This window comes from Tinamus guttatus, unplaced genomic scaffold (assembly GCF_059628265.1).
Source record: "Tinamus guttatus ecotype Peru unplaced genomic scaffold, ASM5962826v1 Tinamus_guttatus_pri_ptg000515l, whole genome shotgun sequence".
Taxonomy (NCBI): Eukaryota; Metazoa; Chordata; class Aves; order Tinamiformes; family Tinamidae; genus Tinamus; species Tinamus guttatus.
In genome coordinates, this window is record NW_028289049.1 from 228,863 (window position 1) to 246,721 (window position 17,859).

Here is a 17,859-nt window from a genome sequence, read left to right on the forward strand (position 1 = left end):
GGGCGCTCCCCTCGGCGCTCGGGGCTCAGCTCCCTCGTTCCGCCCGCTGCGGAGGCATCGTCGTGCTGAAAGCGGCTGTTCGCGCCCCGCGGACCGGCGCGGGGTTAGTGACAAGTGTCACAGCTCGAGCACCGCTCACGGTGTCTGCGCGTCCACGCGGGGATGGTTTCCTCGTGCGCGCTCCCGTTTCGGCACTCGCGTTTTGCCCTTACCCGGCACGGGCAGAGCGGTAACGAATTTGAAGGAATTATTAGAGCTGAACACGTCTTTTTTGAAAATCTTAAATGGCGAATTATGTGCTCTGCTTTCGGGCCGGGAAGCCGGAGCTTTCACCTGGAAATGAGAATAAAACGTTGATAAAAGGTTTCGATGCCGAGACTTGTTCTGGGGGCAGCCAGAGCCGCGGGGTTTGGCGGTGCCTGGGCCCCGTTCCTGCCCCCCTTCCCTCTATTCTGCTTTTTAGGGGATCGGCGGGATTGGTGAAAATGACCCAAACTGCGAGCGTTTTGTGCAGAAAACATTTTTCCTCTGCATGGTTCTTAAGGAAGAGGAAAAAGAGGGGAGAGAGAGGAGGAGAGGAGGAAAAAAAAAAGCGCTGTTCGTTGTTCTTCCAGAAGCTGCTGAAAAGCGCTCGAGTAAAAACAAAATATTTATTAAACAAGAGAGCGTGCGAACAAGCCGCGTTTGGGCTCTCCGCGAGACCCCCTCGTGTCCTCAGCTGCCCCCGCGGGTGCGGAGCTGCCCCCGGCCCTTTTAATGTTCAGCCCTGAGTTGCGCAGCGGCCCCTCCGGGCCCCGTCCTCGGCCCGCGCTGCCCGGGGCTGCGGAGCGGCCTCTGCGCCGGCCCCGCGGGCTCTAACGCGCCCTCGTGGAGCGGGGAGAGCGCGGGGCGCGCGGGGGCTGGGGCCGTGTCCCCGGCGCGGGCAGGTGGCGGAGCCTCCGCGGGGCTCGAGCGGCCCGAGGCGGCCGCGGCCCCGCGCTAGGGCGCGGAGCGAGAGCCGGGCGAGGGGAGAAGCGCCCCGCGAGGGCAGCGGCCGCCTCCGCGCGCTTTGCTCGGGTCCGCTCCCCTGCGCGGCTTTCCCGCTGCCCCGAGCCCCCTTCGCGGCCGCCGAACCGCTGCGCGCCCGCGCAGCCGCCGCTGCCGTGGGCAGCGCCCGTGGCGAGGCCGGGGGCTGCGCGCCCCGGGCGGCCACCTGCGGCTCCGCGGGCTCTGCGCGGTGCCCAGGGCTCCGGGGCCTCTCGCTCCCCCGGCCGGGAGCAGCGTCCGGGCCCCCCGGCCCCGCTCCGCGCGCGGGGCAGCGGCGCTTCCAGCGGGGACCCCGCGGAACCCGCGCGCCGTGTGCGCGGGGAGCTGCGCGTTGCTCCCGTTAAATCCTTCACCTTCTCCCGTTCAATCCGCCCTTCACCTTCCTCCGTGACCGTCTGACCCGGCGTCCGCGCGGAGCTTCCCCCGCGCTCCGCGCAGCGCCTCCATCACCGCGCGCTTTGCGCGGGCTCCCGCTCCTCCCGCTACCTGCGCGGCACCCCGGGGGCTGCGCGGGACGGGGCGGCCGCGGAACGCAGGGAGCCCGGCCGCAGCGCCCAAGGGCACGAGCGAAGCAAAGGGGTTAACAACAAATTAAAAAAAAAAAAAAGGAATGAAAAGAGAAACTCTCCCTGAAGAATCGCGGAAACCAGTTTGGAATGAAAAGCAAAAGCAAATTTAAATAAGTGCAGTTGCAAAATGAGTCCCATTAACGAACTCCCTCCACGGCGTTGTTATTTAGCAATAATAATAATAATCACCTTTTTATGGGATGGCACCTTGATCCTTAAATATTGTCCAGTGTGTAAGGTCAGTGTGCGGAGGGGCAGGAGCGGAGAGGGCTGATTTTTCTTAAAGGGGCAGATCAGGGGAAGGCTCTGATGGTGCCGGGAGAGAGGAGGGGGGAGAGATAAGTGGTCTGAAGAAGAGGATAGGACAAAAAAAAAAAAAAAAAAAGGCGCTGCTGATGATGAATACGTTGGAAAGTTTTTTTGGCCCCGGCGAGGGTGTCAGATTGAAGGCTCTGTGCGCATGTGCGAAGGTGTCCAAACTGACAATGCTCGGGAGATGAGGAGAGTGCGCGGCTGCTCCCGGGCGCGAGGCGCAGGAGCCGCAGCCGCCGGCCGCCACCATGAGGTCCAAGGCGCGGGCCAGGAAGCTGCCCAAAAGTAGGTGCTGCCCGCGGCGCCCGCGCGAGCCGCTGCCCGCGGGACGGCGCGGGGCCGCGCGGGGACCGCGCTCCGCGCAGAGCAGAACCGCGTGGGGCGCCGCGGGCCGGGGCGACGCGCGCGGGGCCGGCGGCCGGGGGAGAAAAGCGAAAGTTAGCGCGAAGTTGACGAAAGGGGATAGCAACTTTGCCTTTTTTTTTTTTTTTTATTGAGTCGTTCCAAGTCTTGTGAAATAATATTCCTGGCTTTTGAAATAGTGGGCGCTAGAGGTCTGCGTTTGGCATCTGCCTGCGAGCTCCAAGGAGACTTAACAGTGCAGAGAGGGGGAGAGGGAAACAGACGGAGACGAACGGAAAAAAGAAAAAGGGGAAAAAAGAAACCCTTTAGTCGGGGAATAATTATCGAGGAGAGGGAAGGAAGAGAGTTGTAGCAAATGGAACCGTTCTCAGTGAGGGCTTTTGGATTCGCAGGTCCAGAGGGAAGATCGTGGCCGCAGCTCGGGTGTCCCAGCTGGGGGTTAAGAAGGTCTGGGGGAGGGGAGTGTGGGGGAGTGTCTTTAATTTTTAATTTTTTAAAATTTACTTGGGGGGGTGGAATTGCATCTCTTAACTCTTGCGCACATTTTCCTCCGTCTTCCCCCGGACCCTTTTTCTTCCCTTCTTCCTTCGTTCCTTCTGTTCGGGTAGTTTTGTGGATTTTCGGAGGAGCCGAGCGGGCCCGGGCGGGGAAGCGCCCCGGTGTCCCGGCACCGCGGGGGCCGCTGCGCGGCCGCTCCGCGCTCCCGAGCGCGGTTTCTCTTTCGCCCTCCCCGCGCGGGGTCCCCGCTCGCCCTTCGGGGGGACCTCGACGCTCTGCGCCGCGGACGGGGCCGTCGCGTGGGGCTCCGCACTCGCCTCCCGCGCGTAAATCCCTCGCGTGGCGGCTCCGCAGGTGAGGCCGGGGCCGAGGACCTCCCACCCCCCGGCGCGCACGTGGGCGCGGGGCCGGCGCGGGTCCCCGCTGCGGGGCCGGCCGGGACCCCGCCGGGCCGGGCACTCGCTTTCGTTTTTCGCCGCGCTGGGAGTTTTGCCCTTGGCGTGAGCGGCAGCGGCCGCAGCGCCCCGGGCGCCGCTCTGCCCGCGGCTCGCGCCGGTTTTATATCCCAATAAACGTGAGCGCGGGGCGCCCCTTCCCGGAACGGGCCAGGGCGAGCCCCGCTTCCCCCCCAGCCGGGCCTTCCCGCCGCAGCCTCTGCGCCTGGCGCGGAGCCCCCGCTCGGCCCGGGGCTCCCGAGCGGCTCTGGTGACGCCGGGCGCTCGGTACAACCCGCGGCCCGGCGGCTTGTGGCGCTTCGGCGAGGGCTTCTTGGGGGCTCGCAGCTCGTTCTCGGCTCAGGTTTCCCCGTCCCCAGAGCAGCCCGGGCGCGGGACACGCTCCGCTCTGCTCCTTGCGGCGACGCAGCCCCCGCTGCAGCTGCCGCCGGGTGTCCCGCGGAGCGGCGGCTCCGGCAGCGCCGGCCCGGGCGCCCCGAGCGCTGCCGATTCCGGGACCGGAGCAGCCGCGAGGCTGCCGGGCCCGAGCGCAGGGCGAGACGAGGCCGCCCCGGGTCCCGGCTCGCGGTTCGGCCGGGCCGGGGCTCGCAGGTGAGCGCGGCGCGGGCGGCCTCGTCCCGCTCGGAAAACGAGACCCGCGGCGGTGCCGCCCGGCCCGCGCAGCCCGTCCGTGCGGGCCCGAACGGGGCCGAGTTGAGGTTCTGGCCCCGCGCCGCGCGGAGGGGCCCTTAGGGCCGCTCCGGAGAAGCCGCCGCTGGAAGCGCCGTTTGCGCCGGCCGGGCGGCCCCGCCGCCGCGCCAGGGAAATGCCCGCAGCCTGGGGAGGCTTCGGCTTTTTGTTCGCGTATTTTCGTTTTCTTCATTATTTTTAATTATTTTTAAGGGAGTTGCTTTTGTTCGCGTTGTCTTTTTTTGTTTGTTTGTTTTTATTTTTTGTTTTGTTTCCCCCGATCCTGCTGCCTCCTTTTCCCGGTCCGCGGGCTGCCGTGCGCGGCTGCTCTGCAGGTGCGGAGTGGGGCTGCCGCCTGCCCCGGATCTGTTCAATTAGGCAATTAGGGAGCCCGAACGGGGGGTGATCCTTTAATTAAGGCAATGTGTAATTAGCGCTTCAACAAAAACTTCCAGGGATTTAAAATCAGTTTAGTCTTAAGAAGAAAAAAAACCAACCCAGCTTCTGCAAAAGCAGCCTGCAAGCCCCGCTCGGTGTCTGGGCTCGCTCGGGCAGCGCAGCGCGCTCATCCCTGCCGCACGGGCCGCGGGTCCCGGGTGTCCGTGGGCTCCGCGCGACCTGCAAACGGGGGGCAGTTTGTGCCCGCAGTGAAGTCCCTGCTCGGACGTGTGTGCAGAGCGCGTGACGTTTTATCCACGTGTGGGTAGCGCGGGGAGCTGTGTGTGCAAGTGTATAAAGCGCTTTGGAGTGCTGTGGTATTCCCATTTCCCGCAGTTCTTGCGTGCTTTTAAAGCATGGTACAGGTATAAAACATGCATGTGTGGATGTGCTGTTCTCGAATGGATACTGCATGTTCAGGGGTCTCTAAGATGCAGTAAAACCCAGGCACTGCCCTCGCCAACCTGCATCCCGTGTACAGAAATGCAGTGACTGCCTTTGAAAACTTTGTGCTTGTTTTGTGACAAATGAAGCTTTTTTATTTTTAAGTCTTGTTTGGAACTGCAGTATAAAGCCCAGAAGAAGCAATGGTAGATAGGGTGTTTAATAAGAGGAAGAATTAGAACTGGTGTATTTTTAACATTTGATATTAAAAACGTGCTGAGAAAAAATTGCTGTCAATAAGAGCAAAGAATTACTCTTCTATTTCCCCTATTCCCCCCTCAAAAAAAAAAAAAAAATCTGAGCCGGTGCCCCCTTGGCACTGCGTTCCTGCTTGGGGTGGCCGCTCGCGCGGGTTCTGCGCCTCGGTGCCGCCGTCGCCGTGAGCGCGTCCCGGCTCCGTGCGCGGAGGCGCCGCTGCGGGAGCGGGAGCCGCGCGGGCGGCTGCACCTGCCCGCGGAGCGGAGCGGGCACCGCGGCCGAGCGCCCCGAGCCCCTCGCGGCCGGGGCCCTGGCGAGCGGGCGGCAGCAGCGTTGTTACTGCAGCAGGGGTTATTAGGGCTTATATATTTTATGAAAGCTCTGCCATGTTTAATATGGTGCTTCAGAGGCAAAGGCCTCCAAGTTTGCAAACACTAATGCGGCAAGTCCCAGCAGCTGCCGTTCTCGTGGGGAACCTGTTGTTAATTCTGCAGGAGAGCTGGGGAAGGGGAGGCAGAATGTGCCCGAGGATCCCCCGTGCTCCTGGGGCAGGATCACAGGAGCAGGAAAAGAATTCTTTTTTTTTTTTTTTTTTTTTCCCCTTTCTCCAGGCTTGGTTTTGCCTTTCTACTGTAAAATCTGTGCTCCCTGTTTATTGTTTCTTGAGCTTGTATTTTTTCCCCCCGTTGCAGTAACTTCTGGTATGCGAAATTGTTTAGTGGAAGCAAAACAACCGCGTTTACAAGCAGCCCTTTGCTACGGCTTTGGGGTGACAACACGCGGGAACGTGTGTGCTCGCCGGCCAGGGCACATTTCTGCTTTGTGTCCACACTTTACGGCTACTCGAGTATTACTGGGAATGTTTATTTTTTTCCAGCTAGTGATTATTGATAAACTCCTGCGGTTCTGAATGCAAACTGAAAGGATCCGAGTCGTAGCCGCCGAATAAAACTGTTTGTGCCTGTTTCTTCCCCCAAAATATTATTTTTAATCTCGCAGGGTAAGTACCGTCATGGCAAGAACCGTGCGCATGGCCCACGGCCGTCGGCACGAGGGACAAAGACGTCTGAAGGTTACGTGCAAATACGTTTGTCCCCGCTCGTGGTACCAGCCTGTTGATGCGTCGGTGCCGCGCGGCGTCAGCACCAAATTACTGCTGTGTTTTCTGAGCTTAAATGTGCCCTGCTTTTCTGGAGGAATTGCAGGTCAGGGATGCTGCAGTGGAAAAGATCTATGACCTTATTATTTCTTTTATTTTCCTAATGGATTTTCGTGCATCACCACTACATACTCAGGGCTGTTTATTTTTTTTATTGCAGTAGGTTGTGCATTAGGTAGTGTCCAAATCTGTAACAGAGTGTCCCTGTCCTGAAGAGGGTTTTTTCTCCTTTTCCTCCAGTGAATGATGTGGCCCTCCTTGCTAATAAAAATGAAATATGCCCTTTATCCCTGGAACGAGTGTACTCCTTCGTGCTTCTGCATACTCATACCCTCAATGAGGAGGGGGGGGAAAAAAAGCAAACACATTTTTCTTGATGCAGCTGGGAAGAACTTGCCCTGTGGAAAGAGCTGTGTTGTGTTCGGCCCTTGTAGGTAGGGTTAATGCGAAGCCCGTCCTCGGGGATCAAAGCGCATCCTGGCGCGGAGGCCCCGGCGACTCCTTGCGCTGGCCGCGTTCCCTGGGCCCAGCGCTGTCCCGGGGACGTTCCCTGTGGGATGGAGCCTCCGTGGGCACCTGGGCACCGCTCGGGTGCGTCCGTGCGGCGCCTGCCTTGCGCGGGGCCGTCTCTCCCGGCCTGTTTTCCTTGGCCGAGCAGCGCGCGGGACACAATGCCCGACACCGGCGTTGTCACCAATTTAGCCATCATTACTAGATAATGCTGTCAGCCCGTTTGAGACACGTATTTGTTTAATAGTTAATGTTCGGAACAAAAAATAGAGGGTGAGGAGAAGTCAAACTGCAGTGAATGCTCTGCTTATTTTATATCCACTATAACTATTTTTGTCCATGGAAATTGGCTTAATTATGTCAGTGGAATGTTTCTTTTTCAATTCTGTATGCAATTAGTCCATCTTGCTGGCTGCAATTTATTTTAATAAAAAAATAAACTAGTGGTGTGTTCAGTTCCTCATCCCCTGGGGACAAATGCGATTGGTGTGTTTAATTTCATTAACTACAATGCGGCCTACTGGAAAAATGTATAAAATCAGCTTTATACAGCTTAAACACTGGCATTTGAAACAAATCATTACTGCGTTAGCTGTCACACTAGTAATCCTAGAATCCAAGGCAAAAATATCATAGCTGTTTTTATAACCCTCTGCAAACACACCGTTAAAATAATTTGCAATCCTGTTTGGAACGTGCCCGGGTGTTTGCAGCGGCGCTTCGGAGGCCGGAGCGGAGCCGCCGTCACCGCCGCGGCTCCGAGCGGCTCCCGGCGCGGGGCGCCCGCGCGGCCCTCCCGGCCTCCTCCCGGAACCGCTTCCGTGTGATCCGCGGGTCCTTGGAGCGGCGGCTCGAGCCAGGCATGGCCTGGCCGAGTAGCGCGGTGCCTCCTGGGGCGCTCTGAGCGCAAACAGGGGGTCAGAGCTGGGTACTTGGTGTCTGTCTTGGCACCGTGTCTGCAGGCAGCTCTCTGGGGAGAGCTGGTGTTCAGGTGCCCTCATTCAGCCCCCGAGCTCCCCTGGACCCTCTGCTACTATGTACGTGTCTCATGCAGGTACCTGTGGTCCGTGTTGAGCTGCGTGTTCTGTCAGTGCATCCCATTGCACAGAGCACGTGTGTCTAATTCCGCTGTTAAAACTGAGCTCAACTGATAGCGCTTGGGGTTTTATGAGAAGCCAGATTTTCAACTCATGTAAATCGGCATCAACATCGATGAAACTAATTTTCACCAGCTGAGGATGTGACCCACGAGATTTTCTGTGTATGTGCATAAAATGTGCAAATACTGGTATGTAGCTGCTTTAAGGGATGCACTTTCAGCATCCGCGGATCGACCCTGCAGTGGAGAAATGTTCCCCCCACCGTACCTTAGGGAAGGATCCATGCCCCCACCCCGGCGTGTTTGACCCCTCGCTGTGTTTCGGGACGGCCTGTGCCCCTTTGCAGGGCCGCGGAGCAGCGCGGCTGGGCGGCTGCTCTCCCCCTCCTCCTCCTCCTCTTCCTCCTCCTCCTCCTCCTCCTCGGAGCAGCCCTGCGGCCGGGGAAGCGGCCGCGCTCCCCGGCAGCTCCCGGTGCCTGTGCGGGGCCGCGGGACCTGCCGCCAGCCCGGGCGCCTCCGCGGCCGCCAGGGACCTCTGCCGAATTCCCTGCAGCGGAGCTTTTTTTTTTTTTCCTCATTTTGCAACTATTTCAGATTTTACTAAAATCTTTTCTTCCTGCTCAGATGCTTATGAAAATTGCTTTTGTTTACGTGCAATCTGGCTTTTTCTTTCCTTTCTTTTCAGGATAATATTAGGTGTTTTTTATTCCCCAGTGAATGGGCCTTTTGGGCTCAATCATGTAAACTAATTTTTTAAATGGCTGTCCTCAAAGTTCGCATATTATCATAAAATTGCTTTCCTATTTTTTCTGTTTATAGAAAAGGGCTGGTTTCATTTATATTTTATAACATGAATGTGAAACAAAGGACACAAACTAGCAAGTGATCATATATTTTATTTTAGAATTATCGCATAGGAATAAAATACATTTAAATCCCTACATGGCACAGTAGCTGTATTTAAAAAGCAGCTGATGCCTCATGGAAAACTTTGAAAGGGTTTTTGCTCAGAAATAATTCTGCTCATATATCCCAGATACAGCGAATAAAAACCAGGTCTTTGTTACTCTGGGAGTTCTTAAATTTTCCCTGCTAAAACACTCTTCGGGTATTTGTTCGGAGAAAGGCGAGGACAGAGTTTAGTCCCGCATCCTCGGCTCGTGACAGCGGCGTCTGTTAATGAGTAACGTGTTTCTAGCAGGTTTGTTAGTCCTGGCAGCTGAAGGGGAGCCATTAGGAAACCCAAGTTAATCTCGGGGACAAGTCCTTAAGGAAATGCCTGAGCAGCTACTGGTGTTTGCTCAGACTTTAGAGGACATGTGATGGCCCAGATAAGTAGAATATCTGCAGTTGTGGCCCTTCAGGCAAATTCTAGCGCTTCCTCAAATAGTTTATTGTTGGAGGTTATGCTCGCTGGTTAAAGGGGACAAAACTGCTAGCAACTTGTTAAATACAGCCCAGGAATCTTGCTTCTGGGTTCTGTGCAAGCTGTGGGACGAGCAGAGAGGAGGGCAGTGCAGGCATTAAAGACCTGCGTGTTTCATAGTTTGCATTTCATTTCCTCTTTAAGTTTTCCTATTTCTGTTTAACTTCTGTTCCAGATAAAATGGCAATTTTGTGTAGTTGTTCAGCAGTGCTGTGGGTGTGCATCTCCGCTTCCTGAAAGAACACACAAAGGGTTGGTGCAGATATTCACGTGTGTAGCCCCTGGTCATCATTGGGAAGCTTCTCATACGATCCAGCAGCCAGCGCGTTACCCAAATATTGATGTGTGCAATAGCCCTGCTCATAGCTCCGCAGGAGAATTGCGTGTTGGACAAATACCCCCAAGTCTATACATTTTTTGATGGGCAGTAGCTGTTTCTTTCAAACTGCCTCAGTCAGCTTGGAGCGCTGTCCCCTTCACCCTGTGTTGGAGGAGGTGCCCTGTGCTCGCTGCAGGCACCGGTGCCCTGATACAGGGGAGCGAAAGGGGTTTCTGGAGCATCTGTGCTTTGGAGCCCTCCGTTGTCTCCTCACGAAGCCCCTGGCCGCACACCTTGGGTGAGCCATGGCTCGGCGCAGGCAGCAGGCGTTCCCCATGGGAACGCGGCGCTCGGCCGCCCGGCTCAACGCGGGCAGCAGGCGTTCCCGAGGGGAACGCAGCGCGGCCGGCGCTCGGCCGCCCGGCTCGCCAGGCTGCTCGGGGCTGGCGCTCGGCTGCTCCCTGGGCCGTCCTGGTCCCCGGTGGCAGAGCCCCGTGCAGGGCCCTGTCCCCGTGGCCGGGCGCTGCGGCCTGGCTCACACCCGCGCGGCTCCACGGCAGCCTCTTGGAGCAGGCCCCGCGGCGCTGAACTCCTTGGGACAGGGACGCTGCCCATGCGTGAGGATTTTCCTTACGCTGGAGTCTTTGTGGTGCTCGTTAAGGATTAGCTACCAGGTGTGGGGCGGAAGAGCTGCCTGTCCCACTGGTGGGGTTGGCTTTGCCTTTGTCCCTCGAGGGTGCCGGTCTGCCCTTCAAAATGCTGACAGCTGAATGTGCCCTTAACCTGCAATGGGAAGAGCTGCGAGGGTGCCCGCTGCCTCTGGAGCAGCCGCGGGGAGGAGGTTTCGCTGCCCCTTGGAGCGCGGGGGCTGATCCCGCTCCCAGGGTGGTTCACGGAGCGAAGGCTCCGCGCGGCGCGCAGGGATCCGCTCTGCGCCTCCGCGGGAACGGCGTGAGGGGCTCTCCTTGGAGGAGCGGCCGATTCTTACCCTTCTTTTCAGTTCTTCAGTGGAATTACATCCATGCCCATTTGAAGGGAGGAGAAGCCATAAAAACACAGGCAAATACCTACCTGCTGGTGTATCTATCTAAAGACTGAATATGTGAAAAGAAAGAGCGGTCATTTAGATCTATCTTGTGCCTCAGTCCTCACATTAGAGGAAGAAAAAGGCACTCTTGAAAAATTACAGAATTCTCCTTGCAGTGTCAGGTTCCAAGATAATGATGTGTCTGTGTGTGAAAATATTAAATTGCAATAACATGCAGAGTGAGTGGCTTTCTGAATGGGGTATTCAGTTCACAGCTTGGACTATACATAAAGCTAGTGAGTGACAGAATACAAATGGTGTCATAAAACATCAGGGGAATTTACAGCCAGTCTTAATCTTTTTGATCTATATTCTATCTATGCAGCTCCCCCTATCTGTCTTTAGTTAATGAAACAGTTAAATGCCTTTAATTATTTATCACTGTTTAATGTCAGGAGTTATCAAAACAGATTACATTTTTTCCTCCCACTTAAAGGTATTAGGAAAGCTCTAAATTGTATGTATGAAAGTCTGGCTTGTTTCCTGCCCAAAGATAATGCTTTAGAACACCGGCTTTGCACATGGCTGTCCTAAAATCCCGTTTGCTTGGTGAGCGCAGCCCCTTGCCTGAGCGCTTGCTTTGCTCCTGAAACTCCTTGTTCCTCACACCGAGTGCTTGCATCCTTCATGGAAACACGTTGGGAAGTGAGAACTTGCGTTTGCTTCAGCTGAGAAATTAAATGTAAAGGGCAGATGAGAAGTTAATCTAAGCATGCTCCATCTTGCTGTGGTCGCCTCCTGCCCAAAGGGGTCTTTGTACACGTACACATGTGTGTATGTGTGAATGGGTGGGTATAAAGGAGGCTCCCTGTGGAAATGCGGGATATGGCTAGCGCTGCCCACGGGCTTTGGCCTTCCCGCCCCTGGAGGACCAACCTTCCCCTCCGGGAGGTTTTGCCGAGCTCCCGGGAGCTGCTGCTCCTTCCCGAGCTCCTCGGGATCCCCGCGGGGCTTCTCGGCGGGCGCTTTGATGCGGAATCCGCGTGTCCTTTGATAACGACTCCTGCCTCTGCTCTCCCTTCAGCCGCGGTTTTGGGTTGCTCCGCGGCCCTGGCAGACTCTCCCCGTTCAAAGGGAGACGCGGAGGAGGCTGACGGGCCCGTGCGAGGGGTCCATTACCTGGGGCTGGATTCTGCGGGATCTCCTGGGAGCCCCTCCTTGGCCCTCCGCACAGAGCACCGCTTTGTGAGCGGAGCGCGCCGGGATAAAGAATCCAGCCTCGCTTTCCCCTCACAAAGAATCCTCAATACTTTTATTCACCAGAAAATGGAATAATATTTCTGGGTTTGCTTTGAAAGCCACTGCCACTAGCTACGTTACATGGCCCTTGGTTTCTGCACGGGGAAGGTCTTTTGAGGGGACAGGACTTCACACATGGGATTAAAGGCGTCCCCGTGCCAACACGCTGGACATTCCTGGAGCTGCAGACGTATCGGTGTTTCCCTGCAGCCGTGTGCCAGGCAGGAAGGGGGACCCCCTGCCCAGCTCCGTGGTGCTGGTTGCTGCACAGATGTGTAGGAAGCAGCCTGCTCTGCTGGAAATAAAAGTTTTATTGTATGTCATGTTCTTTTTAAAAGGTACTATGTAGTCGTGTTTTTAGTAAAGGCAGGTTAGGGACTACTTGAGATATTACAGCACTCTGTTATACAAAATTTTCCCTTTTTTGAGGGGGATCCCATATCCTTGAGGCAGACTGCCGTGGAAAATAGATCTTGTTCTGTTGTTGCAGCAAAATGCTTGAGCCAGGTAACATGTCCTGCTTTCGTGAACCGAAAAGTAGCTCCTGTGCTAAGTCTCCCTCTGTAAGAATGTGAGAGCTGGGTTTAAAGGAGGCTTTGGGGTTTTGTTCCATCCGTTTTTGATGTCTTTAATTCTAGTTGGGATCATCTTTGGTTATGGCAAGGGGCAGAGCTCCTCCACGTTAGCAGCAGTGGAGTGCTGGGGTGTGAAGTCCCCGCCGGGACGCGGGAGGACCGAGCTCTTGCGGTGCCTGAATCACACGGTGCTCAGAGAGGCTCTTGCAGGTGACTTGTGGGGTGAGTCGACCTGGCCGTAGCAGATGGGGAGAGGACGGGGGTAAGGCACGATCCTGGCTAGGATTGCTTGATAAAATAGACTGGTGCAGCCATCCTGCCGCGTTGGAGGGGCTGCCATGTGCAGCTTCCTTCCCCGCACGCTGCTGCCCTGCTCGGAACGTGGATCCACTCCCGGTGCTCTGCAGGGACCTGGCTCCCTGGATCCCGCGGATCCGCTCCCGGTGCTCTGCAGGGACCTGGATCCCGTGGATCCGCTCCCGGTGCTCTGCAGGGACCTGGCTCCCCGGATCCCGCGGATCCGCTCCCGGTGCTCTGCAGGGACCTGGCTCCCCGGATCCCGTGGATCCGCTCCCGGTGCTCTGCAGGGACCTGGCTCCCCGGATCCCGTGGATCCGCTCCCGGTGCTCTGCAGGGACCTGGCTCCCCGGATCCCGTGGATCCGCTCCCGGTGCTCTGCAGGGACCTGGCTCCCCGGATCCCGTGGATCCGCTCCCGGTGCTCTGCAGGGACCTGGCTCCCCGGATCCCGTGGATCCGCTCCCGGTGCTCTGCAGGGACCTGGCTCCCGCGGATCCGCTCCTGGTGCTCTACAGGGACCTGGCTCCCGCTCTGGTGTCCTCGCTGCTGCGGGGACGCTCCGTGTGCGACCGCTTCCCAGTGCAGCTTTTCTGTAGGCCGACCAGATTTAGATAATCCGGAGGAATACCCGCTCTCCGGCACTTACCAGAAGCAAATGCCAAAGCTTTTGAAGTTTGCCTATTTACATGCAGCATGAGTTTCCCGTTTGATTAAACAAATGATGCTTTGCTTAATTTGTCTGTGTTGGCTATTTTTATGAAATATGCACTTAATTACGTAAAAGAAATACAGAAACATGTTTATTCTCAAGATTTATGCGAAAAAGGAGAACCCCACTGAAATTTCCAGTAGTGAAGCAATTAAGTAATGGAATTCCACAGTATAAACATAGTATAATTCAGCTATAAAAATGATGTCTAAGTAATGTTAATGAGCTGACTCGAAGTTACAAAAGCTAGAAAACTTTGCAGTTTCAGCTGGCAATGGAGGCTGTTCAGCATTGCAGCTGCACAGGTTGCTTTGCGTGGGAAATGCCCTGTGGATGAACGCGGATGATCCGCTGGGAGGGCTCGTGGCGCCCGGCTCTGCCCTCGCCTGCCTCCTCGCACACGATGCTCCCGCTCCCGGAGCTGCCGTGGGAGCCGCGGGGATGGGGCTCCGAGAGCAGACGGACCTGGGGTTCGGTAGGAATTAGCAGCTCCAAAGAGCTAAACAAGATGCTTAATTCATTGAGTTGGTTATAGGTTCATCCAGTTAAACAAAACCCCCATAAAGGCATTATTCCTCAGCAGCAGCCCTCCAGATAACTGATATGTGCTTTGGACTGAGTTTTCAGTGTTGCAGTTGGTAGTTTTAATATTCTCCTATGATGTGCATTTAAATACTCAATTTACAAAACGCAGTGCAGAGCCTGGGAGTGATGGGCTGGTAATAGTGTGTGTAGGACCTCGGACCCGGTATTTTAGCAGAGCTCCAGCCTGAAAGCAGACAACACATTGGGAGGAATTTGGGCTTGAGCGTTGGCTTTGCACTGGGAATGGGCAAGTGCTGGATCAGGTCTTATAACCGGCAATTTTGCCCCCGCTCCCTGCATAGTTTTCCCATTCACAACCACTGGTTCGTGATGGTGTTTCAACAGGATAAAGGGATGGGGGCTGTATGTTAAGTTCCGAGGCCTTTATTTGTGCGTAGGGTCGTTGTTTCCTTTGCCGCCGGTTTTGCCCCGGTGTTTTCCCGCGTTCCTGCCCGCTCCGGTGCGTTTCCCGGGGCCGGCGCGTGCGGCGCTGCGGGGAGCTCAGCCCGGCGCTGCTTTCGAGGCTCCTCGCGGGCCAAGGCCCTGGCGGTTTCGCTGCTCTCTGGCCTCCGCTCCGTTTTCTTTTCTTCTCTCCTTCCACTTCAGAATGTTGTTTCTGCCACCTCCTCAGCCCAGTAAATGGCACGCTAAAGATTTACGGTGTTTAAACTTCTAATGCCGGCGCGTATTTTATATATTCCTAGCAGCGTTATTCCACTGTGTGATGTTATGGTTAGTTCAAGTCCTGGGGCGAGTGCTCTGCTCGCGGCTCCCTCTCCTTTGCCAGGCGTTTGCACCCATTCCTGGGGAGCAGTAAGGAAGGTGCTGGGAATGCTTGGAAACAGTGCCCAGACCCATGGACACGGGGAGCAAACCGGGCAGCCCGGGCTTGGAAAACCCAGAGCAGGAGCAGGGCGAGCTCCGGGATGCCCGACTACCCCTCTCCCCCCAGAGCACTTCCCAAAAGGGAGGAAGAGGCGCTGGGAGCGTTGATTTTTGCAACGCGTTCCGGTTTTGCAGATAAAATTAATCGTGGGCGTCTCGGACCCGCCTGCCCTGGGCTGCTTTCCCCAAGGCCCTGGTGCTGCACGCGGGCTCTCGAGTTTGCAGAGCCCCGGGCCCTCCTTCAAGGACATCAAACGTGGTTCTGCCCTGACGCCGGCCCTAAACGCCGCTGCCAGATGGACTCGGGAATATTAATTTTGATGGAGAGCCTTGGTGCTCTGGGTATTAAGTTATATGCCTTGGGAAATGCAGCACAGTAGATGTGTGTTTGTACTGAGTAGTGTCTTTGTCTTTTAGATATAAAAATACTAATTAAAATATAATGTAAAAAACTGAATTATGCTGGCTACATTTTAGTATGCTGCTAAGGTAAATAAAAATGAAACAGAAGATATATATATAGGGTCATTAAAAGTGCATTGTTAAATCGCTCTGTGCCACAAAATTTCTGAATTAAAAACTGAGCAGAAATACATCTGGAATTGGCCCCGCAAGCGGATTGCTGTTACTGTATCCACGCGCTGCGCCGGCGCACGGCTCGTTTGCGCTGCCGGTAACCGCCGCGCGCGGCTCCTGGAACCCTACCTCGCAAAATTCCCTTTTTACAACGTCTCCAGCGGCCCCGCGCTGCTCCGAGGAGTTTTACCCTAAGGCTTAGAGAGCTGAACTCCATATGCCGTCTGGTGCTCTGGATATAAGATCCCGCCTAGGATGTTGAAAACAGAAACAGCTTGGAATATTAACTGTGCAGTACCTTACAGCTTACAGTAGGTAATGAGAAAAGGAGACAAGCTGTCAGGGCAGCAGCGAAGACGGCTTCTTTACAGTTTAAATGGAGGGCTGTGTATGGAACTGGGCGATCCGGCCTTGTTCAATCAGGGCACGTTGGTGACGGTGCCTTCGGTGTGCCGGGGCCTTCGCTTTGGTTGTACCTTGGACACGAGAAGAGCGTGACCCCATCGTGCGTCCTGGAGCCGGAGTGGCGTCCGCGGGGTCCCCGTTCCCTAACGGAGCCGGGATTGTCCCTGGAGCTGGAGCAGTGTCCGCAGGGCCCCCATTCCCTAACGGAGCCGGGATTGTCCCTGGAGCCGGAGCGGCGTCCGCAGGGTCCCCATTCCCTAATGGAGCCGGGATTGTCCCTGGAGCCGGAGCAGTGTCCGCAGGGTCCCCATTCCCTAACGGAGCCGGGATTGTCCCCCAAGGGGGCCGCGGCCGCGAGCAGAGGGCACAGGAGCCTCGCGAGGCCCCGTGGTCACGGCCGCGGGGTCCCGTCTCGCAGTTCTCCCGAATCACCAGCGCTCTGGTTTGACCTGTTAACCCGAACCCAGAGACTTCCCCTCTCCTTTCTGCTGCGCGTGGATGTGTGAGGGGGTTCATGGACCCGAGCTCCGGGCTTGCTCCTCCGCACGTGGATGCGGTGGCTCCTCCGCAGGGCTGGCCCTTCTTAGCGAATCTCTTCCTGGGCACGAATCCAAGGCTGGAGTTCCAAGAGGTCATTCCAGTGCCACCATTTTGCTTTGATAGTATCAGTATTACCGTCATTCCCCCCACCCTCCGGAGTCTTCTCCCGGCCTTCCTGGCGCAGGATGCGGCCGCCCTGGCGCGGGGACGAATCTTCCCGTGTCCCCCGTCCCCCCGCGAAGCCGCCGCTCGCTGCGGTGGCGGCCCCGGGTTGTCCCGTGCCGGGAGCCCTCCCGGGACCGTCCCTCCTTTGGACACTCCCAGGCTTGGAGCGCTTTCCTTTTCCTCTCCTTAATATTCTCCTTTCTCTGCAGCTTAACCCACTACCAACGTATTTATAAATACCACCTTATAAACCATGAATCGAGGAGAAGCAGGGAAGATTTTCAGTACTTCCTTCTGCTAAGCACAGGACTATGTAGCTATTTATCTGCAGTCTGAAATAATGAAAAAATTGTGCAAACTTTCTTCTGTGCAACCTCTCCGTTTAAAAATATTTTTTAAAAGCTCATGCTTTGGGTAAAGGAAAAAAATAGAGGGTTCCTGGCCCAGGAATGCTGGGGCTCCTTCTCACAAGCCGTTGGAAGGCCTGGCTGGTATTAAGTTTGCATAAATTCGGTTCTCTCTTGTTTCCCTGGCTGAATTCTGTATTTATTATTTCCTAAAATGATTTGGTTTTCTCCCTCCCCTTGAAAACACATGTGATTACAATAAGCAGATACAAAATAGAACCATGAAACAAAGGGCCAAACATGCTGATAATGTACATTTGGTTTATATTTATCATTTTAAGATGTGTTTTAATTGGTTCACTACCAACATCCTGTAACTTTCAGTCGCTCAGAAGAGAAACCTGTTTCATTTTAAAGCCAGCTCATTTCTCCCGTGTCTCTGCTGCGAGCGGTGGGCAAGCCCCTAGCGCAGTATCCCTGAATTCAATTTCATTGGAAACGTTTAAAGGAGGAGGATTAGAATGCATCTTGTTCTGCTGTTCTCGGTTGGTGATTAGGGACTGGGTCTTGTTGGGAAGCAGGGTTGAAAGGGAAGGGCCGGGAGGGCGTTTTGCTGCTCTGTAACCTAAACCCGTGCGCGAATCCCGGCAAGGGGGCGGCTGCCGCCCGGGGCCGGGCGTCCTCCCAGCGCGGCCCTTCCCGGGACACGGACACGGGCTTGGAAGGGCCATCCCGGGGGCATTCCCGTGTGCTGAGCGCTTCCGAGCTGCAGTGCCGGTTAAGAGGTTCCCCAACGCGCTCGGGGGCAGGAGCAGCCTCCAGCTCCCGCTGAGAGCAGAGCGGTGCCGGGGCGGACGGGCTCCTTCCCCAGAAGCTCCTGAGCAGAAGCGGCACCGCGGCCGCTGCGGTCCCCTTGGGCGGTCGATGTCCCTCTGGCTCCCGGGAACGCGGGCGGGAGCAGA

At 56.2% G+C, this 17,859-nt stretch overlaps 1 protein-coding gene across 1 annotated transcript in view; it reads left to right on the top strand.

The window, feature by feature from the left end:
• Positions 1 to 1,691: 1,691 nt before the first annotated feature.
• Positions 1,692 to 17,859, top strand: part of PRDM16 (PR/SET domain 16) — a 185,077-nt gene continuing 168,909 nt past the window's right edge. The window contains exon 1 of the mRNA XM_088533730.1: positions 1,692 to 2,192. Coding sequence (XP_088389856.1) covers positions 2,156 to 2,192 — 37 coding nt within the window. The 5' untranslated portion in view covers positions 1,692 to 2,155. The remainder of the gene's footprint in view (positions 2,193 to 17,859) is intronic.